Source organism: Rhynchophorus ferrugineus, unplaced genomic scaffold, assembly GCF_030347505.1.
Source record: "Rhynchophorus ferrugineus isolate W39M unplaced genomic scaffold, kcgeb_rfMv2 rfM9, whole genome shotgun sequence".
Lineage (NCBI taxonomy): Eukaryota > Metazoa > Arthropoda > Insecta > Coleoptera > Curculionidae > Rhynchophorus > Rhynchophorus ferrugineus.
The window spans coordinates 30,264,470-30,287,600 of record NW_027472588.1 but is presented as its reverse complement, the minus strand read 5'-3'; the positions used below and the strand labels follow the sequence as shown (position 1 = coordinate 30,287,600).

Below are 23,131 nucleotides of genomic sequence, written 5' to 3'. Positions count from 1 at the left end.
TAATCCAAAAAAAATCATTTTATATAAATTAATCAAAATTTATTTATTTCGAATACATTATAAAAACATACATTATATTACAAAAATTACATGTTATATGTAAGCTCTATTTTTATTACCCTAAAATTATATATCATAAAGTGTTTCAGTAGTTGTAATCGATATATTTTATCAGAATAAATATTTTTCAATTATATATCTCAAAATCGAACACCATTATTTATAAACATATCATGACATTAGCTACATAAACTGACCAATGCCATTACTGTTTCTTTTTAAATAAAAAATTCTAACTTTGTCTTAAATTACCAAAATTCAAAACATCGAAATTTGGTATGTATAGACAAAATATTAACTAGAGGATGTATTTATAAAATCTCTTAACCTTTCTATTATAAATTTACAATCGGTTTTTTAGCTAAATTAACTAGACATGAAAGACATCACCTTTTATTTCATGTTGACCTTCACTTAAATTTCTTTGACATATTAACAATTGACTGTATGTCGTATTTTCACATTTACTCTATTAAATCGCCCCCTCTATTATTTATGATATTCTCAATTTCTTTTTTAGCTAATAATAAATAAAAAAGTTTACAATATGAAGTATGAACAACACATTTCTTTCTTTATAGTCAACTGAAAAGAAGAAAGGATTTTATAGTAGATATGGATAGGTAAAATAAAAAGAATATATAAATAATGTATAAAGTATCAGAATGTCTTTTTAGTGATAATGTCATAAATTTAGTAGCAAAACAATCAGCCCTTACTCAACAGTGGCTCGAAACTTTGAATACCCTACAAAGAAATCAAGTTGGTCAGACTCAAAAATCTTCAGTTCCTAATGTTTATGCTGCCCAACAAAATTTCATTAACCGACAAAAACTTCTTATAAGGCAAGTGAAATTATATATAGGATCAAAATGAATTATGATAAAACTACTTTCAGAGATTCATCATTTCATTCAGATGACAGTCAATGTAGTAGTGTGGAATCAGTGTTAGAGCTAAGGCGACCTGATCCAGAAGAAGTTTTATTAGGCCTGGGATTTGGACCTAGAAAAAATTCAACAATTATTAACAGGATTCCAAAAAGATTTTTACAACCATCGAAGGTTTGTTGTCTCTCGGATTATTTATATTATTTTAATTAAGAGTTAATTTTAGCTCATTCCTCATATTGATATTGATAAGTTTATAGAGCAGTATGGAGAAAGTTACTCTGAACCTCCTCAGTGAGTAACATGATTAACAAATTAGTAAATTGTAATAAATTTCATTTTACTTTAGGTCTGCACCACCTTCGCCAGCCAAAAAAAGACCAAAATCTTGCAACTGTCTAAAATAATCAGCTGGTCACTATAAACCATATCTAAGTTAAGAATTAGTTTATTAAAAAATCAACACAGCTGAAAACATTAATTTTGCTCAAATATTTTACAGTTCTTTATAATCCATGTTCATAATTTTTTACTAGTACCATTCTTGCCAATTCTTTAGATTAGGGTTGGTTTGAATTTTTGAGCTTTAAATATTGCCTTTATATTTAGCCATGCAATTTATCCTTCCAGAACCAATTTATAGATATTTGGACCAAAAAAAACGTCAATTTCTCTTACATCCAATATAGTATTTTACAGATATATTTTTACATTTTGTGAGAACCATATCATTCCAAGTGCTTTTGTGATACCTATATCAAAAAAATTGGAACAATCAAAAGAAAAGCACTTAATAGATATTCAAACCTTATTCTATTTGTAGTAAGTAGGGTTTTAGCATAAGAACATATTTTCCTCTCTATTCCAGTAATATATATAACATTCCATTGTATGATTCAATTGTAGTACTTAAAAATAATTCATCAAACCTTTTTGAGCGTTATGAAGATTGATGGTGACAATTTTTTTTATAAATTAAGTTATAAACATAGTTTGCATTTTCATTATTTTATATAATTTGTTATGTTATTAAATTGTGTGATGCCTTTATATATAAGAAACTGAAGAAATGATCTTAAATTTATACCTTTGCCATTACAGATTATGTGGAGTTATATCACAAAGTATTTTTTATAATGTTTTTGCTGAATGTATATTTTATGAGGTTTAAAATAAAAAATATTTACATTAAAGTTGTCAAAAAATAAGCGTTTTATTACCATCATATTTTTTTTACTCCAGAGAACACCATAAATACCTAAAGCAATTGCATGTGCTAAGTCTCTAAAATATATGTTTTATAAGTACGATCCTGCATTCACACCTGAAAAATGCAATTATATCTGATAACCTATTAGTTACGTTATTTTAATATAATTCCTAAGTAGTAACTTTTTATTCACATATTAATTAATAATTTAATAGGGTTCTTATTCAGGCTGTTATTTGGGTTATCAGCAACAACTTTTTTTTATAAACATATGGGAAAAATACTGATTTGACAGTGCCAAAATAACGCGAATGAACTTTTGACATTTCTGTTTGGTTAGGTGATAAAACACTGTCCTATTCTGATTAAGAACGTTTCCTGCCGGTTTTCGCCTGCAACGACCTATTTAAATGCTATAACTAAATGATCGAATAGGGTATATATCGAAATGGAGCCACAAGAAACATTAGACCTCTTTATAACTTACGTGGACAAGGAAGGTCCCTTTCTAAAAGTGTGGGGGCAATCCGAAAAAAACAATTCAATTTATGTTGAAGAATTTCTTCGCGGCATCTCGCCTCAATTCGATCAAGGCTTAGGTAGAATACCGTTCGAAAAATTACAGGTCGGCACTTTGGTATGCGCGAAATATAAAGACAATAAATACTATAGGTAAATTACTATTTTTATTTTAAAATGTGTATTAAAAATGTACAGTGATCTAACATTTTTATTAGGGCCAGAATATTAAGCATTGATAATCTTAATGAATGCTTCGTTGAGGTAATTTTTATAGATTATGGTAATAAAGACATAGTTCCCAGTGATAATATTAGAAGTTTACATACTCTATGTTCAGCCTTTATCTCCATCCCACCTCAAGCAACAGGATTTATATTTGCTGAAGCACATTGCCCAGGTAAACAAAATAAATCCTGACTATCCTAATTTGTCTGGATATGACTAATACTGCCTAATTAATAGTCAAGGTTTAAATTGTCAACATATTTTACTTATGAAAGCAGAGAATCAAAAAACATGTACTTGTTAAACCAAGCGGAACAGTTCTATTTATAACCAATAATGTTTTGGTTACAGTTTAATGTGAAATTTCTGTTCTGTCTGAATACAACCAAATTTATTCTTTTTTAGGCGGAGGAGAATGGAAAGAACATTTATTTGAGATAATATCAAGAGAATTACGTTACAGGGAGGTGCAATGTCAACTGTTGACTCAAGCTACTCAGTACTACCTTGTTAAACTTTTTATTGACAACACTGATATTGGTATACTAAAACAATCATTATATACATATGTTATTTTTGCATTGTTACATTTTTTTCAGGTGCATTACTCATAAGTAGGGGATTGTTACAACCTATACCGTTACATGCCCAACAGGCAGTGCTATTAAGTATGAGTTTACAGAAAAGTACACCTACTCCTTTACCAACAGGAGCCCCATCAGAAATCAACAGTTATAAAGGTAAATAGTTGAGTTTTAATAATAATTAGAAAAAGTAACCTAAAAATTTCAGCATCGACACTTGAACCTCTTCAACAATATGCAGTATATGTATCTTTCGTAAATGAGGGTCCCACATTATTTTCTGTCCAATTGCAACAATCAGAACATGTTCTAGCTAAATTGATGAAAGAAATTAATTCTATTAATTTAAGAATGTTGGAAGATATTCCTTTGCCAGGCACAATTTGTTTAGCCAGGTGCATCGAAGACGGAAATGTATGCAGAGCGGTTGTGACGAATGAAGTAGATAACCAGTTTAAAGCAAGTATATTTCAAAAACTAACGTTCCTAATTAACAGTTTCATTTTGTCTTAGGTATTTTATGTAGATTTTGGTAATTATGAAACTCTACCTTTGGAAGCTCTGTATCAGATCCCTTTTAAATATGTTCTCCCTAAAGTTATGGCAATACGTCTGTCTTTAAATGGCGTTGAAAAATCGACTGTGACATTAGATATGTTATTGGCATTCAAGAAATTTGTGGATAACCGCCTATTATATATGAAAGTATTGCCATCTAACAAAAAGACAACAATACCAAAATGTGAAATGTGGGACCCCGAAACAAAAACGAATGCTTTGGACGTGATAAACAGGTATTTATATTAAAATTTACTCTCATATTTATAAGTCATATATGGAGTTTATAAAAAGTAACTCATATACTGATTCATTATTTTTGATACATATTAGAATCCGGAACTAATTGTTGCAGATGTCATTTATAGTCTAATATGAATATTATTAAGGTTTAATGATGGTTTACACCATCAAATTCAAGTTTCTTTATTTGTCTGCTACGAGATTTTATCCCGTGGGTATTTCTTTCCTACATATGCTAAAAAAGTTGTGCAAAATACACTGAAATTTTATAGCAATGCTCTTGTCATATTCCAGCTAAACAGTTTGGTTTTGATAGCTCAAATGTTCCATGGAGCTATACAAAACAAAAGTCGATGAATTGATGGATCAACAGTTGGAAATTTTTTTATAGCTTGGAAAAATCCAAGAAAATTAAAAGTACATAAATTGCTATCACATAAATCAATTTACCTTATAGGTTTTTTATTGTCTTAGTACAACCATACAAATCATAAATTAAATTAATTGGATCAACATACTCACCCTGCTTAACCGATTTGATTAGGTCTATCCAATGTGTTGTAAAATCTTAGAAATTGATGGTAATACACGTTCAATTTGTATAAATTTTGTTCAATAAATGGTTAATGAAAAATTTTATGTGTCATTTCAATGTATCGCTAATAGAATCAGATAGTAGAAGTATATAGTAGAGTAGAATCGTGTATAAATCATCGATACTGAAATGATAACAACAATCATGTAGTTCCATTTCAGTTACATTTTATGTTACACGTTCAATAACATGATAGTATTTAATGGTTTGGTTTTAAAGTGATTTTATTACAGGGCAGCTCAACACGCTTATCCTGAACCACTGCTACTAAATAGAGGTTTTACGCAACCTGTAAAAGTGAGCTATGTCTTCAGTTGCAATAGGTTTTATGTACAACTGGCTGCTAAGGTTAAATTTAAGAAACATGCGCCTTGATTCGCCTATTGATATTATATATTTTAGGAACAAGAACTTCTGAAAGTAATGGAAGATCTACAAATTTCGTGTAAGACCAACGATACTATTGATGTAAACGAAATCAAGTTAGGCCTCCCATGTTGCGCATTGTACCAAGTCGACCAGGTGTGGTATAGAAGTGAAATCGTTGATATAATTGATCGCGAAAACGTTAAAGTCCGATATATTGATTATGGCAACGAAGAAGTGATCTCAATCGCTCATCTTAAAATGATCGAAGGAGAATTGGTAATGTGTTTTCTTAACCCTAATTATCATGTGTGATTAATAATATTATACTTATAGTTAACAGTTCTCCGGCCTCAAGCCATCGAGTGTTGCCTGAACGGATACCAGAACATGGGTACGGATAAAGTTCGCGATAATTTACTTGAAGAGCTAATTCTCGAGCAGACATTTACTATGAAAGTTAGTGAGATGCTCGGCAGGAAAGCACTGGTCGAGCTGATCGACGCGGCTAATTATAACGTTGCCTCACTACTTTTGGACAAAATCGCCACAGCTAAGAGTCAAGTGAGCCCTTTATTGGTACAAGCGGGTAACAAGATTGAACATAGGAAGTCTGACAGTAGCGACACCTATAGACCGCAGAGAAAACCGGCAAGGTATAGTAATATTTAATGTTAAAAATTTAAGAGTTTTAAGTTTCACGACAATGTTTTGATCAAATAAGAATTAATTTTTACGCTAACGGGCATGATGATATTATTTGGGTTAATTGTAGAGACAATACTAAAGAATGGAAAGGCAGAAGTGATCGTTCCGATAGCAGGAGCAGTGACAGACCAAGCGAGAAATCCTGGAGAACTGGTAGTTTACGGTAAGTACTTTCTTAATAACTCGGTGATGTCAATTATTTGAGAGGTTGTATGAGAATGAGAGGTTTGAAATTTGTGAGCTCGGTTGAAAAGGCAACAGGCAAAGAGGTCATATACACTTTCTACAGCTTCCACATTAATACTAAAAATTAATAATGTTTTATATTATACATTCCTGAGATAAATATGATCATGTTTCAATTTTTCCATAGTGTCAAGCTATTTTGCTCATGTAGTATGAAGTGAAAAAGGGATTTTCATTTTAGACTTGAAACTTATGCGGTCGTTCATAATTGATTGTATTGTTCAAAACTACTAACTAGTTAGTAATAATATATATATATATATATATATATATATATATATATATATATATATATATATATATATATATATATAATAGTTAGTAATAATTCAGAAGGGGGTTTAATGCGTTTAGTCTGTTCTTTTGACTGAAAGTCATTAGTCAGGTTTTAAAATTAAAATTTATATGCCTCTGCAGCCTTCAGTACATTTGAAATTTGCGACTAACGTCGAAATGTTTGGACTTTAGCCTTTTTATAATCATTTATTTTAATTGATCTAACTTGAAAAAATTAACTTTCTCGGCATTGGAGTTTTGGGCTTGAGGTGAAGCCAGTTTGGAATTGTCCTAGGTCTTAAACATGTGGGTGGCACATGAAACCCTTAGGAGGGCATGTCATGACATTTTTTTAAGGTTTCTGATTTAAATTGTGACTTCTTGCGAATTTCACGTAAATTGAAGCTATTTTACAGGCGAAGATCATTTCTCGTTCCTCTTTTGAGAAGACCAGTTTCTGTACACTTCGACGGGGGGTGAAAGTTTTGACAGCAATTTAATATAAATGAACATTAAAGTCCCTTTGATGACAGTATGCAAAAGTGACGACGTCTTTTTGCCTTATTATGTGTGAGTGTTGGAAGGGAGTTGAAGTTAATTCCTAATTTCAATGATTTTTGTGTTTGTGTTTACTTTGGATATGTCGAGCTTTTGAGAATAAATTTGAGGCGACAGCGGTAACTGGCATTGGACATTATTTTTTTATACAGCCTTCCTTCTTATGCGCTCTCATAAACTGCTTCGATTGCTTCACTGTTTGATGGAAGAGATTGCTTCTTCGGATACCAATTTACTGATTGACACTATACTTCACAAAAACCGGACGGTACTATACCGTTCTTATACTAGAGCTTTAGGCAAGTTAGCTTTTTTCGTAACTTAAGTATTCATAGTTGTGTATTTATTTGTTAATGCAATCAGGCAAATACCATTATCTTGGAGAATTACCAGGATGTAAGTTGTTATGTTCATTCTTACATCGTAAATAAAAAAATATTTAACATTTTTATTTTAATAGACAAAGCGACTCAAATTCAAATGACGATTCGCCTGAGAAAGGATCTTGGAGACAAACTAGTAAAGGATTGAGGTAGGTTAACAGTTTTTACTTTCAAAATAAGAGTTATTTATTGATACCTGTTAGTAAATCTAAATAATATATTAAATAATGAGGCTTCATAATTAAAACTGTTTTATTGGTACCATTTATCTACGCCGTTACTTTATACGTAGAAATAACGAACGACCGGATAGAGATAGAGGAAATAGATCGGAACACTCGAAAAAAACGAATATTAACGACCGAATTAACAGACCCCGACACGACAACAAAAACAACTGGAACAACAGAGATGCTTACAACCAATCGAATTCTTGGGCAGCTGCTGTGAATGAAAACGGAATTAATAAATCGAACAGCGGCCTTTGGGATACAACGCTACCAAGTGCCCAAGCAAGCTATGATGACCGAAGGCATAGGGACAAATTCAGCGGTAATAAAAGAAGGTGATGGCCGGTGATAAATGTTTTATTTGGTAATGATCATTATTTGGTAAATTATGCAGATTTGACCATGACAAAGCAGACAGAAGTGAGAGAAACAGCTGGGCACACAACAAAGACAGTAACAAAAGAGATGGTTTCAAGAAAGAATATAGGAAGTGAGTATGATTCATTGTTTTTACTAGCAGTGAAAAATGGTATATAGTTTGGTATGATTTTAAATGGGTTTTCTACTCTAGAATACCTCAAAATTTAACCTTAAAACAGTAAAAATCATGTAAATCTGTTAAGTAGAACTTAATATATCATGTCAACAGTTTTGAAAAAAGTAATTTCGAGAAAATCTTGTATGGAGTTTGGATACCATCTCACTAAAATAGCTATATCTACGAAAATAATTTAAATTTTGGAAAATACTATTAAATATATGTATTCTGAAAGAATTAAGCCTTGAAAATATGACAAAAAAAAACGATTTAAACATATATTTTTTATAAAAATGTCGATCATTTGATAATTGCTATCGTTGCATAATATTATAATCAAGCAAATCATCTTAAAATTGCCGATAATGTGTAATAGTGTGTCAATCAGTCAGTCACTTGAAATTGTGTTTTAGTTTATTGTTTCAAAGAATTTGGAAAGTTGTTTCGTGAAGAAATTTCTTGCCACAATTAATTTATTTTTTATCAACAATGAATGTTCAGATACACATCGGTAATGGCTGAAAAATTGTTGATTTATGGTATAAGTTTTTTAAATCAAAATTAAGTGATGATGCAAAATATCTTCAGTCTTACTCTCGTTTTCCTTCTTTTATCAGATCTAAAATTTGTCCATGTATGAAGGATTGGTAGATGCGAAGAATTTATTATTTGACTTCACTTGTTTGATTTATCATATATAAAAACTAATCAGAACGGAACTAAATCCAAACTAATTCAAAATTAGAGATAACCAAATAATATATATCTACTATAATAATATGACTAAGATATGTTATTTTTCATAAGATATATATTTTTCCTGCTAGTTCTATAGTTACAATGTTCTTAGTTATATTAAATATACAGATATTAATATATATTTTAGGTCGCATACAAACAAATTTAAAAGGTAACATCATATTCAATTTTATTTAATAACCGATATTGTAAGTAAAAATATTGCTAAATGGTAGAGAGATTCATAGTTTGTCTAATTGAAAGAGAACTTAAAAAAAATTGATTAAGAAAGCTTAAATTTATTAATGTTTTTTATAAAATGCTACTTGATTTCATTTAATTTATTATTCCAAATAGATTTTGAGCAACTTTCTTGATTGGACATACTGTGTAGTATGCTTCTGGGTAATAAAGATCATATTTGGTGTAAGTTAATCAACCATATATATTTATTCATTCATTTCTACATATTTGCTTAGGCTTCAGTTATGCTCTTTTGGGATATAAATTATTTAACGGATAAATTATTCATTGAACAAAAAAAAACAGTAAGTGGTGTTTTTAATATGTTTATGAACGTAAAGCACTTGAAATGACCCATATGGTTAGGGTTATTTAATCTTATTATTGTCATGTCATGCCTGGCCCTTGTGCCTCTTGATGGTGTTCTCGATTACGGGCACCCTCCTTACTAACAGTAAGAAGTATATCAGTCATTGGATCAACTGATAGGGTGGGGTTTAGTGGCAGGCATCAGGTAGGCAGACTATATGAGGCAGTCTCCACATAACCAGCCCAAAAAAAATATTATTTATTAATGGAAGTTGTGGATATTGGATAACTGTGACATTGCTTTAACTAGAGTAGTTGTAAAATTAAGCACAATTTTTAATATATGAATGCATGTTATTAGTTTGCCTTTAATGATCACCTTATAATTTCGTCTGATGTTATACATTTTGTTTGATTTGTGTATATCTATACATTATAATTTTAGTACACTAGCATTCTGGCATTCTATTAAATTCAGTTGATGCATTTTATTTATCATTTGTCTTAATTTTAAAAAATACGGCTATATTTCCATATATCTGAAAACAAACAATTTTCAAAATGTAAGGGCTTTTACTGGAATCATTTAATGTTTTTTGAGCTCCAAAAATCGTTATTCTTGTTCTTGAATCTGTGTTAAGTTAAATAAAACATACTACTTACATACTACGATGTTCTTCTTTTAATTTAATTGCGTCCACCAAATATGAATAAATGAAGGGATATCGGTGAATTTTGGGATTTTTACTTGTTTACATCCGTTTCCATATTAGTCTTCCTTTTTATACTGCACCCTATTGTTGTATTTGCAATTTTTCTTTAGTTGTAATAAAATAGCCCAACCACTTTACTCTTTGCATTTCATAGTTCATTTTAATTATGTTTTCACCATGAATTTTTTAAAATCTTTGTATGGTTATTAACATCTTCTTTTCCTCTAATATTAGTGTTGCTTTGACTTGTTTTGGCGTTGTCATTATTTACACATTATACTTTATTATAGTCCTATTAGTGTGTTATATATTATAATTTCTGTTTTTTTAAACGTGCTCGTTTAATTAATCCTTTATTTGCTTAAAGGACTTCATTTTCTAACTTTCAGTTTCCGTCAGGTAATATTCTGATTATGGAGTATTCAAAATTGTTGAATAATATTTTGTTAAGAATCCAGTGTTGGATCAGTATTACTGAAGTTTCCATTGTTAATCATATCAATAAGTAAAAGTAGAAGTCAACATTATGCATGAGCAAAATAAACTAAAAATGAAAGCATTTTATTATTCTTCAAATACAATTTATTTTTCGAATGCCTGTTTTATTAAACATAGCGCTTTTTATCATTTTGGTGGGTATAGGATCAATAATATGCTGTTGTTTATGTGTATGCATCTAAAGCATACACATAAACATAATATAAACATAATTTTGGGTTGCTAATACTTACTCTTTCTAGGGATGGTAGTGAAATGAGTTCTAGTGGATCTGAAAAAAGTTTCAAAAGGAATCTCCGTACGAGTTCGCGGAATGACTTTGGCGGCAGCCGATTTCATAACAGGTTAATAATGCGCTTGTGAAATTAGGAGGCCAAAACATTTCACATTGTTGTTTTATCTAGGTCTAATAATGCCTCATTTGAAAGCAGTGCGAGTAACGAAACCTGGAACATGAGTGAAGTGTCTGTACCATTAGATGCCGCATCATTTACAGCAACGTTTAAAAAACTAAATGTAGTTGGTACGGAATCTCAAGTAATGATTAGCTGGTTTCACAATCCCGGACATTTTTATTGTCAACTTCAATCAGTCCAAGTAAGCATTTTCATTAAAGTATAATATAACTAAACTTTTATCCATATATATTTATTATTGCAAGGATGAATTCAAAACACTCATGGAAGATATTCAACAAACATATAAAAATCGGAAACCGGAACATTGTCCAGTAGGCGCACCAGTTATAGGTTACTTCCCTGAAGACAAGGTCTTGTATAGAGCGCAAATATTGGAATCATCAGGTGGTCAATTTAAAGTGTTCTATGTAGATTTTGGAAACGTTGCTACTGTAACTAAAGTGTGGGCCATTGGTGAGTAATAGATGAGTTAATTTTATGTGGGCTTGGGGAAAAGGTAATTTTGTCATTTTATATCCAAAGCGATCGTTTCTGATACTGGTATTAAGCACCCAATACCATGTATGTCACGTAGTGAGCCTACGCTGTATTTTTCCCTTTCAGAGATAAAAAAGGCAAAATATGGCAAAAATAACCCTCTAGATTCTCCATCTTTAATAACTGTTGACTGACATTATAAAAAAAAACGAATTGTGCTACCTTTATAACCACAATGTTCTATGGACTGTTATGGAATATTGAATAAGTATTGCTAGATAGTATTGCTACGTTAAAGCTATCTATTCGGAAACTCCGAGATTACTTTTTTCCAACCTTTTTTTATATTATTTTTCTCTGAAATCATGGATTTTATATATAAATATCTTTCAGAAAAAAAATTCATGAATCTACCAGCACAGGCAATTTGTTGTGGCTTAAATTTCGTTAATCCCACAGGAGAAAGTTGGCCAGATTGTTCCACTTTTAGTAAATATTTTGAGAAGGAATTTTATACAGCAAAATTTTTATATAATGATGATATACGGTAAATATTTATTGTATATATCTTAAGGTTTTCAATAACACTAACTTTACTGTCCTAGAACCTATATTGAATTATGGGATAGGGACGAAGATATAAGAAATTTGTTGGTTCAGGATAACCTGGTGGTTGTCACGCCACCCCCTCAAGCTCCAGAAGTTGATGTTGCCCTATTGCTTAACCAACAGTTTCGAGTTATTTTGAAGAGCGTTAATAATCTGATGGATATCATTATAGCCCTTGAGTGCGGTTTGGCTTTGAATTGTAAGGCGCATAATTTAGAATCAGCCACGGAATGTTTTGAGAATGTCTTGAAAAGTTATATTGAAAAAACTCTAATTATATATGTAGATAACATTTTGACAAACAATGTGTAAGTTATGGAGTAATATTTTTAATTTATGCTATTACTTAAATGGAATTTACTTAAATACAGATTGGATGTGACGTTTTATGATAACTCTGGGAACAAATTGGTCATTTTGAATCCAGATGATGGTGCATTGGATACGGTTGAACCGTTATGCCCTCTACTTATTCTAAGGTAGTATCTCAGTACTATAGATCTAAACTCAACTTATGTTTTGTTTCTTGATTGTTTTTTTAGTGCCCATATAACTGGATTTGTATCAGGTGTAGATGGCACATCAATTTATATACAACCAAATGATATTACTGATTTGATTGGAATGCTTTTGGTAAATTTAGATTCTTCTTACAATAATTCTAAACAGGAAACGAGCATTATTCCTGAAGAAGGTGAGTTAATATTTGTCTTTATTTGAATACTGTATTAAAACAATCTTTTAGGATCCATATATGCTGTTCGAAGTAATGATGGACACTGGTATAGAGGACAAGTAACAACTTTTGATAATACGGAAGTAATAGTTTTTTATGTTGATTATGGAACTAAAGAAAAAGTTGGTTTTGATGCCTTAAGACAGCTAAAAAGTGAATTTAACGTCCCCAATATGCTATGTACAGAGGTTAATGATTCTAAATTATATGAGTATATATGTTGTATTTTAATTTTAAATAAACGTAGGTGAAAATAAACTCGGAACAAATTAACAATTTGCTTGGAAAAGAAATTGTTCTTGAAATATATTATGGGGAATCAGGATGGGAAGGTATTATTGAATCGACATGTGACACTGCACCAAAAGGGGAGCATCTTAATGACGACAATGATGTAACACAAGAAGAAACTACAGGATATTTATACAGTGAAAATGAAGTATTCGAAGAAACAGGTATGCTTGAAATAATGGATTTTCCGCCGATAATTCATAACATTGTTTTTACAATAATATTTTCTTAGCTCTAGTAGAATCAGAAGATGATGCAGAACAAAGAGGTACTTCTGTTTATGTAAGCCATATAGACAGTCCTACAGAATTCTACGTGCAGTTTGCTCAAGCGTCCACTACTTTAGACGAGCTACAAGTTAAATTACAAAAAACTGTTGAGGAGATGCCAGTTTTAGAAACAGTTTCCGTTGGTATTCTATGTGCTGCCCCATATAGTGTGGACCATCAATGGTACAGGTGAGTTCTCAAAATATAATTGTCGAATCATATCCAAATAGTTCTTGAAACGCTTTAAACCAATTATTGAAGAATAGGAACTGCTCCCGGGTTACTAATTTGAAAATAAAAATTCGACAACTGAACTTTTGAAAAAAAAAAGGAATGTTGTGCTTCTATACTTTTAGATGTGACCAAGTCTTTAATAAAGTATGGCACGATTGCCTCGAAAAGATGTTAGTAAATAAATTACCTAGCGAGAATCATCAAATCTTACATTTCTAATCGTCAATTCAAAATAACAAACAATACATATTTGAAACCAATCTGTTATATATGATTATGTCTACTTTATAATATTGTGTACCAATATTGTATGATATGACTAAACGTGAAGGAATAACATCGGCCACATTTGTTGATTTTATATTTGCCTTACCTGCAAATTACAACGTTCAAACGACTGTAAATGAGAAATTACGAATAAAGTTAATGCTACGAAGTTTACACATGTAAATTTCACATATAGAAAGTAGACTACCCGTTGGTAATGATTGGTTCTAAAATAATGTGAACACTGGAAAATGCTTGCACATGACACTGGATGGGAAGCTGAAATAGCAAGAACATGCTAAAAGGAAACAGCAATACATTGTTTGAGCCTTAAAAAAATGTGGCTGTTTGGACGACAATCCGAAATATTAATCCACATTAAATTGTTATTATATAACCAAATTTTCAAACCAATGTGGACTTCCGTGGAGCCACTATGGTATCAATATGATCCAATATTCTCTACAGCGTTGTTAATGTCCCATGGAATATTAGAAATGAGGACATCCAGAAAGAATTAAGTTTAGGTGAGCGAACGGTTTGTGAAAAAAAAACATAGAAGCATCAAAACTCCTTGATAGAAAAGTGGAGCTACCTGCAAGTTGAAGAGACAAAAACCCCTTGTATAGTACCGAAGTTTGTGCCTGAAATCTTAGATATTGAGTTATTAATTACGATTATTAATAAAATCTGGAATTATAATAATAATATAAGAAACGAATTAAAAATGACTAGACAGTGAATGACTATACTTTATCCAAAGCAGCAGTTAACTATAATATTAAAATAAATGGTATTTTATAATATTTTTGTTTCAATATTCTATTTGCATTAGAATGTTGTAATATATATTACATATAAAAGCTAAAATAAACTAAAATTCAAAGTTAAATACGTCCTAGATTGAGATGACTTGAGTTCACTGCTACTTTAGATAGACTATAGTTGTAACATGTGGCATGTTTGATGATTTTTAAATAAATAAAAAATAATGCAAATTAAACCGGAAACCTCATTTCTTATTAACTTTCATTCATTTAGGGCTGAAGTTTTGGATGCCGATGACGATATAACGACCGTACGTTTTGTCGACTATGGAAATACTGACGTTATCAATAACAAAACCACCCAACTGAAAACGCTACCGCCCAGTTTACTTTCTCTAGCCGTCTACGCTACCCGATGTAGTTTGAAATTGAAATCCATAGATGAGGAATGGAGCCAGGCTGCTCTAGAATTATTTGAAAATTTAACTTCTCAAGATAATTTGGTTGCAGAACTTCTGATACAAGACGAAAAAATTCATATCATAGAACTGTACGCAAATTCGCAAAATGTGAAAGACGCATTGCTGGCTCAAAATTTTGCCGTAAGTCTAGATCCGAACCAATCGTTATCCGTGTTATACGTTTTAAATTTAAGGTGCCTTGTGAGATCGTACTAGAAAATAAAGCTACCTGTTTTGTTAGTCACCTGAATTCTCCATCTGAATTTTGGATACAGCTGGAAAACTGTGTGGATGAATTAGAGTGGATTGCCGAACAAGTACGTATTTTGAAAATGGTACCGTTATGTTTTATTTTGGTATATAGCTTTCAGGTGCGGAATCCTTCCCGGAACTTGATGACATGGCTCCGGGTACATTATGCGCAGCGTTATTTCCTGACGATGAAATGTGGTATAGAGCCCGAATTTTGTCCAATACAATTGCGGGTAAGTTTGAAACATGTTGAGAAATATCAGATTTAAAAATAATCATGTTGTCACAGGCATAGAATTACTTTTCATTGATTATGGGAATTCCTGTGTAAGCAGCAGTCTCAGGCAGCTACCGGAAGATCTAGTTGTTACTCCTCCGTTAGCACAGAAGTGTTGCCTTCAACGTCCTGACGGTATTCCATATTGGACGAAAGAAGCGCAAGATAAATTTAATGAAATATCTGCTGACGGTAGTGTATACACACAAACACATACACACACGCTTAGTTACTTTTTATTTTAGGCCAAACAATATTTGAGATGAAAAAACTAACTACAGGTGAAACGGCAACCATCGAACTACTGCTAAACGGAGAAAGTATAGTACCTCGAATACTGCCACTAACTGAGCCAGGTTTGATCAGGAATTTCAGGAGCTTAAACGAATTCAACTTGGAGAAAAACGGGGAAGTCCTATCAGAAACCTTTAGCTTGGAAACAATGCCTGGCCTGACTTGGAACGAAGACTCGAATAAGAAATTCCTAGAATTATACCCAATAGGTAACTGAATTAAGCAAATGATGCTGATTTTCACGCATAACGAAAATATTTTTTAGGTACCATGTTTGGAATCGAAACGATAAGTGAAGACGAAGTCCGTCTCTATCTTAATAACACAGATATAAGACCACGACTGGGAGGTATTAAAACAAATCTTAACTCGTCAAATGCAGAAGCAAATAAGACTGAACTATTAGACGATAGTGAGAACGTCATTGATTACAATAGCGGTTGGTATTACTGATTGTCCATTACAAAAATGTTTGTATCAATAAATATTTTATATTTAGGTGGTGATAATTTAAATACTAACCATTCCAATAAAGCTGGCGCAAAACCAGGAGATGACGTTAAGAAACTGTCAGACACATTTACCAAAACTCAAATCTGTGATAATGATACCTCCAATGGCAGTGAATAATTGGGAAGAAACAATTGTTTTGTAAATGATGACAAAAAAGTAGCATTACATTTGCAAGAACTTGATTCCTCCATCCGAAAAACATCAATTCTAAATATTAACGGGATAAAGTTATCTGAAATGATACATGGACAACATTTATCATGAAAGAATAATGTTCCAGTTGTATTGCAATCAACAGCTTCTATAATCAGGATTTAAAAATAACAGATTAGATGTTTTTTTTAACTTATGTTATTTATTTACTTTTTATTCTGAATATATATGTATAACATTTTTTAAGAGGTTGTTACCAGAATTAATGTTATAATTTAAAAATATGCATAAACCATATTTAGAATATTGATATATTTTACCTACTTTGTTCTCAACAACTATCTTATTTTATACCACGTTGCAAGTTGTTTTATGAATTATCGTAAATCCTAAGCTTTCTTTTGTTGTTACTTTTAGGATAGATTGTTTTTTTCTCATAATAAAAAATCTTTATAAAATATTGTTCATATTTATTTTACAAGTTTGTTTTTTATAAATGTCGGAAAAACTGCCCTTTTGTCTTAATTTAATTGAAACAATCAGGAAATGAAATACAGGGTCATAAAAAAAATCAATTTGATTTAAAATTAATAATATTGAAATGAAAAATTATTCCTATTAGTTACTTATAAGTCCTAAATAGTCATCCATTAATGTACCAATGGCAAACTGAAAAGAAGAAAAATGGTTAATAGAGAAGTACACAGATATTACTAAATACTTACAATACCACTGGCATCTACTCTGGTACCAACAATTTTTAATCTAATTTCACCTTCTGCATGAATTACAACATCTTCATCTTTTGTTTTATAACACTGTGGATTTACGTTTGGACAAAATTCCATTTCTGAAGGTATCGACTGTAAAAATTTTAAAAAATGTTATTTCAGAAATAATTATTCACATATAAACATATATTTCTTACATGATGTGAGATAAAACAAGATAAAGGACCAATTTCAGCAAACATTCCCACCTGAAAAACAAATCTTATATAAAATATGAATGATACATTTTGAATTAACATACCTTATTTACTTGTCTGACAACAGCATCTAAAACTTCACCTTTAAATGGTCTAAATACAATTGCTTTATATTTTACAGGATAAACTACAAATCCTTGACCTGGAAGAATTAGTCCTGCTCCTATACTGTCAATTGTAGTTACTGCTATTACAAACCCATATCTATTAGAATAAACAATTACATAAAGCTTGAATTTTAAATTAATTACACCACATACTTTCCCGTACAAGTACCTTCTACTTCTGTATACAACTTTGTCTTAACCTTTTCTAATAATTGTGGACCAAAATATTGAGGATGGAGTAATATTTCATGTTCCAATGATATCTAAAATAGAGTGTGTTAAAAAAAATTTAAACATTAAAACTTAATATTCCTACGTGAAAAAACATTGTTAACTTAAAATATTAATAATCCTGGCACTAAACAAAAACAAACTTATACCAAAACAAACCAACACTCGAATAACAAACAGTCTCATTTGTAGGTTACTTATTACTCTGAAACTGAACTAGGGACGCCGAAAAATATTAATAAAATTGTATATAGATGAAAATATTTATTTTAATATTTCTTTAAAAAATTGAAGATATTTGTTTAAACATTTTAAAAACCTAATTACTTTTAATATACATTTAAAATCGACATGATACATTCTTTCTCATATTTGAAATCGATATATATTTATTTTTTAAAGTATCGATATATAAAAATAATGTTATTATTACGGGGAATATTGTGATAGTAATAGGATGTTAATATGAAAAAGGAAATTTTATGGATATTTGTTTTTTTATTATTTTAATCGTATTTGCTTTATTGGGTACACATTTACACACAATATATCTGTACATATAATAATCTCATATAAGTTATATACAATTTTTTTAAGAGCTTATGGAATTAGTATTTTCCTTTCTTGATAATAGTAAAATTGAAAACATTTTATTTGATTATTTAAAATAAAAATATATATAATATAATAATTTGGTTATAAAGATAAAATATTGAGAAAGCTCTATATTTTGGGGTTATAAATTAAAATTCTTCTTATTCCACGTTTTAGAGCGGTCACTCTATTGACAATTCTTTGTTTATAAATGTAAAATTGCGTCATTCTAAAATAGGCAATTTAAAATACAAATTATAGAGGATATATTAGATTATTACAGTTTATAAAAGTAAGTTAATCATCTCTATATTGTGCTTTTCAATTATTTATTACTGGAGATATTGATAGTACTTCATTATGGATGAAGATATCCTGACAACATTAAAAATTTTAATTATTGGAGAAAGTGGTGTGGGAAAATCCAGTCTTTTACTACGGTTTACAGAAGATAATTTCGATCCCGAGCAAACTTTAACAATTGGTGTGGATTTTAAAACAAAAAAAGTTACATTAGATGGAAATACAGTAAAATTGGCTATTTGGGATACTGCTGGTCAAGAGAGGTTTAGAACATTAACACCATCATATTACAGGTTTGTGTATAGACAGTTATATATAGGTTCTTAGGATGTTAGTTATTTTCAGAGATGCCCAAGGAGCTATACTTGTGTTTGATGTCAGCAGTTATTCTACATTTGCAAAACTTGAAACCTGGTTGAGTGAATTAGATACTTATTCAACTAAAAATAATATAGTAAAAATGATTGTTGGAAATAAAATCGATGTGGTAACTATTAATTTATTTTGGGATTATTTAATTTAAAATTATTTGTATAATATTTAAGGAAAATCGAGAAGTAACAAGGGAACAAGCAATGGCCTTTGCAAGAAGGCATCAAACTTTATATATTGAAGCTAGTGCAAAAACAAAACATGGAGTCCAAAATGCGTTTGAAGAATTAGTCCATAAGGTAATCGGTTTATCAATCATGCCAAAGTTTAATAGTTTTCTTTGCAGATTATACAGACACCTGGATTATGGGAATCTTATAATGATAACATTCACGTAGGTCAAAAAGGCCACACCTCTCCAAGTGGTTGCAGTACTTATTGCAGTTTAATATAGGGCCAAATTAATCTATATAAATATAATTAGTTTACTTTAATAACTAAGTCATTTTAAACTGCTGTTTATAATTTATTATTACTAAAAACATATTGTAGCTTTAAATAATGAAATTATACATACACAATTTCCTTTTTTTACACTACTAATATTGTTATTTAGACATTGTCTTTGTTCAATATGTGCTGAATATATATAGTTATGTATTTATTTTATTAAGCCCTGTTTTTGGGTAACCTAAATAACACATCCTTTTTTCTTTGTGCTAACTTTGATTTAGTTTCCTCAATACTTTCACATTCTGGAGCATAACAAACATGTAACACTCCACCATAAAATGACTTAGTATCCAACAGTCGTTTCGCTATTCTTGCTGACTGAATCCTTTTAAAATTTACATGAAAACATTCAGTAAACAGTTCTGTTTTTACATCAACTACAGCATTTATAGTTGAAAGATCTCCATATTTTGTACACATATGCTTTAATTCCTTCCTTAAATTAATTTTTGGCACACCATAAATATATAAATGTTGGGATTCATTGATGATAGTATATACCTGAATATATAAAAATATTAAACCAAAGTATATGATATATTACAAAACCCACCTTTACAGCTGTAAGTCTTTTACCCTGACGATATGTTGGTCTAGTTAAGCAGTATTCTTGCTGCTTATGATGTTTTATTTCTTTCGTATCGGTAGTCTCCATTCAAAAACAATAATTATATAGGCTAAATTAACCTTATATCTTCTTAAACACATCTAAGCAATTGCAGTTACAGCTTCTTAAAATATGCATTTTTCAGCTAGGTAGATGGATTATTTGAAGTAGGGGTGTTGCCATCTAATAATAATATCGATATATAGGACAAAAAATATATCGATATATTTTTTGCAACATCTTCCAAAAATATAGATATTTTAATACATATCGATATCCTTTTAAAAAATAAAATATCGATAGAAAAAATCAATATTTAAAAACAAATTTCGATATTTTTAATTTGAAACATTATGACTGATTTTATACTTATAACTACTAAAATCTACCATATTAATAAAAAGATTTAAAATTAAATATATACATTTATTTGACATCAACATAAAAAAAACATCGAAATAAATTCAATAGAAAATGCTCCAAAATTTGGAAAAGTACAAAATCAATAAAATAAAAACTATTTAGATTTTATAACAGGCTTAACTGATGAAAACATATTGTGTAATTTTGTAACTTCTTTTTCAACTAAATCTTGACAAATAATGCCATTGACATCTATGTAACTCGCACAGCTTTTCTTCGAGGTAAACTCTCTAACTTTACCAGAAACAGAATCTTTATTGGAAAGATGTAACTCATATATATCATCATATTTTCCCATAAACGAACTTGCTTCCCATATGGATCCCTTATTTGAACCTTCTTTTTGAGTACACACTGCAAATATTCCTTTCTCTTTATAAGTCTGATATAATGTAAGCACTCCCATCATAAGAAAATATGTTAGTACACTAAATATTAAGACAGGTCTAAAATAAAATGTAATTAATAAGCTGGCAGATATCTCATAACTGTTTTACCTCGATTGTGGAAAAGGGTATAAATAATCCCATATGAGAGCATATATAGCAACGGCAATAGCTATTGTACAAATAAGAAGTCTTCCATCCATAAGTGCAAAACTTTCTATATAATTAAATTTTTTTGTTAAAACCTACAAATAAATTAAATAAAATAACAATTCAATCTAATTATTGATGAAATGGTATACTTCTGTAACACAATCATCTAAACAATTTTTTACAGCTGAACTATCCCATTTGTTGACTTTTGCGGGAGGCTAAAATAAATAAAAGTATAACTAGATATGTTTAAAAATCCAAATAAAGGACCCACTTTTTCTTCTTTTCCTTTAGAATCATTTTCTTTTGGTGCCATATCGTTAAGTTATAATTTCAACTAAGTTTTACTAAAGTGCAATGGACACGTCAAGAAACGCTGTGATTAAAAATTTGTCAATATGTCTAAATAGAACCTAATCTATTATGTATATCTCTTTGTCGATGTTCCTGTATTAGAAAAGAATAGCAATAATCATATTGTGTAGGTTATAATCGATTTTTCTTCTTTAAAAATTATGGCTTATACTCATAATAATTTACAGATAACGGTAGTAGGGATTAGGGGTGTTGCAAATAGACATAATTATCGATATTTTTATATATCGACAGTTTAAAAATATCGATATATTGTTTTTAATATTTAAAAATAAAATCTATATATTGGCGAAAAGAAAAATATCGATATATTTTTTGCAACAAGGATAAAAAATATGAATATTTTCCAAAAAATATATCGATATTACAATATCGATATTTTTAAGAAAAAATAAAAATAGGGTTATAAGAGGGTTATTTTTGCACCATTTAAATCCAATCTGCCTCAATGGGGCACAGGTGTGGTACAGGTATGCCTTGGAGAGACAACTTGAACTACTGCAAGTGTTCCAATCCAAAAAAGTCCGTGCGTTACTCAGAGCTCCATGATTTATGAGGAACGTCAATACACACCGCGAATCAGGCATTCCGTTTGTGAAAAATTTCATATACATGCTCAGCGTGAGGTTCTTTATAGGAACCTTAGAACACGACAACATCTTGATAAAATCCCTACCCGTCCACAAATCCCGGTAGTAAACAAACTACGACAGTCCCAGTCGTAACCCAGGGTCTCTGTCGCCCGCGAAACAACCATACCCCGAACCTGAAGCGACATCAGCCGAAGACCATTTGGTTCTAGCTGGTCAACCTAGTAAACGAAAAAAAAACCATTTAAATCCTATGTACCGTAACACTGTATGAAGAGATGACTTACATTCCTCAAAAAGATGCATATCTCTATGTGTTTTATGAATACTTTCCATACTAAGCATTTTCTCTGAAATAGTTTTAGTAAACTATGTTTATATCGAAAAAATTGTTTGTAAACTCACTGTTTTTATACATTTCATATATTTGATCTCAAATAGCGCTAATATCAAAATGGTCTTGATTCGTCACCCACTTCGTATGTGGACGGGCTTTTATCAATACTTACCACTCTAACGGAATTTACTGAAAGGAGGGGGCTCCCATTATCTCGTTCCTGTTCGAAATAACTGATTAGAGAACGCAATTGGTTTCTGCCCCTGACTATCTATTGGTTGCGGCAATCAGAGCAATATGGTATATTAAGCAACGATTTAAAATTTATCAAAACAACCAAAGTATCGCAACAACGCTTTCCAGTTTATAACGTCTTAATATCACAAATATTTTGAAGAGTTTTGCAGACATTTGACAACCGAACGACTTTTGAAAGCTCA

The 23,131-nt window shown here is 30.5% G+C and overlaps 6 protein-coding genes and 1 long non-coding RNA gene across 11 annotated transcripts; 3 read left to right on the top strand and 4 right to left on the bottom strand.

The window, feature by feature from the left end:
- The first annotated feature begins 210 nt into the window (after window positions 1–210).
- On the top strand, window positions 211–2,155 carry olf186-M (Ki-ras-induced actin-interacting protein-IP3R-interacting domain olf186-M). The gene is made up of 6 exons (XM_076414465.1): window positions 211–336; window positions 581–683; window positions 738–905; window positions 959–1,124; window positions 1,177–1,244; window positions 1,300–2,155. The coding sequence occupies exons 2-6, from the start codon at window positions 676–678 to the stop codon at window positions 1,355–1,357; spliced, it is 468 nt and encodes a 155-aa protein (XP_076270580.1). The 5' UTR covers window positions 211–336; window positions 581–675; the 3' UTR covers window positions 1,358–2,155.
- Window positions 2,156–2,453: 298 nt separating this feature from the next.
- LOC143202712 (protein tudor) lies at window positions 2,454–17,170 on the top strand. Of its 2 annotated transcripts, XM_076414429.1 has the most exons (31): window positions 2,454–2,832; window positions 2,898–3,079; window positions 3,313–3,447; window positions 3,507–3,647; window positions 3,700–3,950; window positions 4,005–4,285; window positions 5,121–5,235; window positions 5,290–5,532; window positions 5,590–5,909; window positions 6,029–6,124; window positions 7,502–7,573; window positions 7,717–7,989; window positions 8,049–8,144; window positions 9,079–9,102; window positions 10,936–11,037; window positions 11,098–11,290; window positions 11,355–11,565; window positions 11,983–12,136; window positions 12,195–12,506; window positions 12,570–12,677; window positions 12,741–12,892; window positions 12,944–13,122; window positions 13,182–13,389; window positions 13,458–13,683; window positions 15,037–15,364; window positions 15,418–15,540; window positions 15,588–15,708; window positions 15,765–15,944; window positions 15,998–16,255; window positions 16,312–16,485; window positions 16,546–17,170. In XM_076414429.1, the coding sequence occupies exons 1-31, from the start codon at window positions 2,609–2,611 to the stop codon at window positions 16,674–16,676; spliced, it is 5,613 nt and encodes a 1,870-aa protein (XP_076270544.1). In that variant the 5' UTR covers window positions 2,454–2,608; the 3' UTR covers window positions 16,677–17,170. The 2 variants fall into 2 exon arrangements, with proteins under 2 accessions (XP_076270544.1, XP_076270545.1); XM_076414430.1 differs by lacking the exon at window positions 9,079–9,102.
- On the bottom strand, window positions 17,162–18,259 carry Rpb7 (DNA-directed RNA polymerase II subunit Rpb7). Its single transcript, XM_076414463.1, has 6 exons — window positions 18,124–18,259; window positions 17,961–18,070; window positions 17,745–17,904; window positions 17,641–17,691; window positions 17,438–17,575; window positions 17,162–17,381 (listed from the first exon to the last, which is right to left on the bottom strand). The coding sequence occupies exons 1-6, from the start codon at window positions 18,133–18,135 to the stop codon at window positions 17,331–17,333; spliced, it is 522 nt and encodes a 173-aa protein (XP_076270578.1). The 5' UTR covers window positions 18,136–18,259; the 3' UTR covers window positions 17,162–17,330.
- Window positions 18,260–18,784: 525 nt separating this feature from the next.
- LOC143202723 (ras-related protein Rab-18-B) lies at window positions 18,785–19,980 on the top strand. 4 transcript variants are annotated; one of them, XM_076414459.1, is made up of 5 exons: window positions 18,785–18,924; window positions 18,984–19,228; window positions 19,281–19,422; window positions 19,481–19,606; window positions 19,654–19,980. In XM_076414459.1, the coding sequence occupies exons 2-5, from the start codon at window positions 18,993–18,995 to the stop codon at window positions 19,759–19,761; spliced, it is 612 nt and encodes a 203-aa protein (XP_076270574.1). In that variant the 5' UTR covers window positions 18,785–18,924; window positions 18,984–18,992; the 3' UTR covers window positions 19,762–19,980. The 4 variants fall into 4 exon arrangements, with proteins under 4 accessions (XP_076270574.1, XP_076270572.1, XP_076270573.1 ...); XM_076414457.1 differs by having other exon boundaries at window positions 19,263–19,422; XM_076414458.1 differs by having other exon boundaries at window positions 18,845–19,228; window positions 19,263–19,422.
- On the bottom strand, window positions 19,783–20,584 carry LOC143202730 (RNA-binding protein 48). The gene is made up of 2 exons (XM_076414467.1): window positions 20,374–20,584; window positions 19,783–20,321 (listed from the first exon to the last, which is right to left on the bottom strand). The coding sequence occupies exons 1-2, from the start codon at window positions 20,473–20,475 to the stop codon at window positions 19,977–19,979; spliced, it is 447 nt and encodes a 148-aa protein (XP_076270582.1). The 5' UTR covers window positions 20,476–20,584; the 3' UTR covers window positions 19,783–19,976.
- A 255-nt stretch (window positions 20,585–20,839) lies between these two features.
- On the bottom strand, window positions 20,840–21,820 carry Spase25 (Signal peptidase complex subunit Spase25). Its single transcript, XM_076414461.1, has 4 exons — window positions 21,664–21,820; window positions 21,539–21,607; window positions 21,348–21,481; window positions 20,840–21,296 (listed from the first exon to the last, which is right to left on the bottom strand). Exons 1-4 carry the CDS (start codon window positions 21,703–21,705, stop codon window positions 20,945–20,947), a joined length of 597 nt encoding a protein of 198 aa, XP_076270576.1. The 5' UTR covers window positions 21,706–21,820; the 3' UTR covers window positions 20,840–20,944.
- Window positions 21,821–22,330: 510 nt separating this feature from the next.
- Window positions 22,331–22,854, bottom strand: LOC143202732 (uncharacterized). The gene is made up of 3 exons (XR_013007220.1): window positions 22,760–22,854; window positions 22,642–22,704; window positions 22,331–22,575 (listed from the first exon to the last, which is right to left on the bottom strand). It is a non-coding gene; the product is annotated as an uncharacterized LOC143202732 (long non-coding RNA).
- Between the last annotated feature and the right edge of the window lie 277 nt (window positions 22,855–23,131).

Excerpts from the sequence above, each read along its gene's own strand:
- LOC143202723 (XM_076414457.1), top strand. The coding sequence starts at position 18,993 with ATGGATGAAGATATCCTGACAACATTAAAAATTTTAATTATTGGAGAA. Across the intron at positions 19,423-19,480 it reads TTGGAAATAAAATCGATGTG|GAAAATCGAGAAGTAACAAG; the intron begins GTAACTATTAAT and ends ATAATATTTAAG. Across the intron at positions 19,607-19,653 it reads TTGAAGAATTAGTCCATAAG|ATTATACAGACACCTGGATT; the intron begins GTAATCGGTTTA and ends TTTTCTTTGCAG.
- olf186-M (XM_076414465.1), top strand. Across the intron at positions 906-958 it reads CGACAAAAACTTCTTATAAG|AGATTCATCATTTCATTCAG; the intron begins GCAAGTGAAATT and ends AACTACTTTCAG. Across the intron at positions 1,245-1,299 it reads AGTTACTCTGAACCTCCTCA|GTCTGCACCACCTTCGCCAG; the intron begins GTGAGTAACATG and ends ATTTTACTTTAG.
- Rpb7 (XM_076414463.1), bottom strand. Across the intron at positions 17,576-17,640 it reads CTTGTTTTATCTCACATCAT|TCGATACCTTCAGAAATGGA; the intron begins GTAAGAAATATA and ends AAATTTTTACAG. Across the intron at positions 17,382-17,437 it reads GAGTAGATGCCAGTGGTATT|TTTGCCATTGGTACATTAAT; the intron begins GTAAGTATTTAG and ends TCTTCTTTTCAG.
- LOC143202712 (XM_076414429.1), top strand. The coding sequence starts at position 2,609 with ATGGAGCCACAAGAAACATTAGACCTCTTTATAACTTACGTGGACAAG. Across the intron at positions 11,291-11,354 it reads GTCAACTTCAATCAGTCCAA|GATGAATTCAAAACACTCAT; the intron begins GTAAGCATTTTC and ends TATTATTGCAAG. Across the intron at positions 15,541-15,587 it reads TAGAGTGGATTGCCGAACAA|CTTTCAGGTGCGGAATCCTT; the intron begins GTACGTATTTTG and ends TTTGGTATATAG.
- Spase25 (XM_076414461.1), bottom strand. The coding sequence starts at position 21,705 with ATGGCACCAAAAGAAAATGATTCTAAAGGAAAAGAAGAAAAA. Across the intron at positions 21,608-21,663 it reads CTAAAGGAAAAGAAGAAAAA|CCTCCCGCAAAAGTCAACAA; the intron begins GTGGGTCCTTTA and ends TATTTATTTTAG. Across the intron at positions 21,482-21,538 it reads TAGATGATTGTGTTACAGAA|GTTTTAACAAAAAAATTTAA; the intron begins GTATACCATTTC and ends ATTTATTTGTAG.
- LOC143202730 (XM_076414467.1), bottom strand. The coding sequence starts at position 20,475 with ATGGAGACTACCGATACGAAAGAAATAAAACATCATAAGCAGCAAGAA. Across the intron at positions 20,322-20,373 it reads AAAGACTTACAGCTGTAAAG|GTATATACTATCATCAATGA; the intron begins GTGGGTTTTGTA and ends TTATATATTCAG.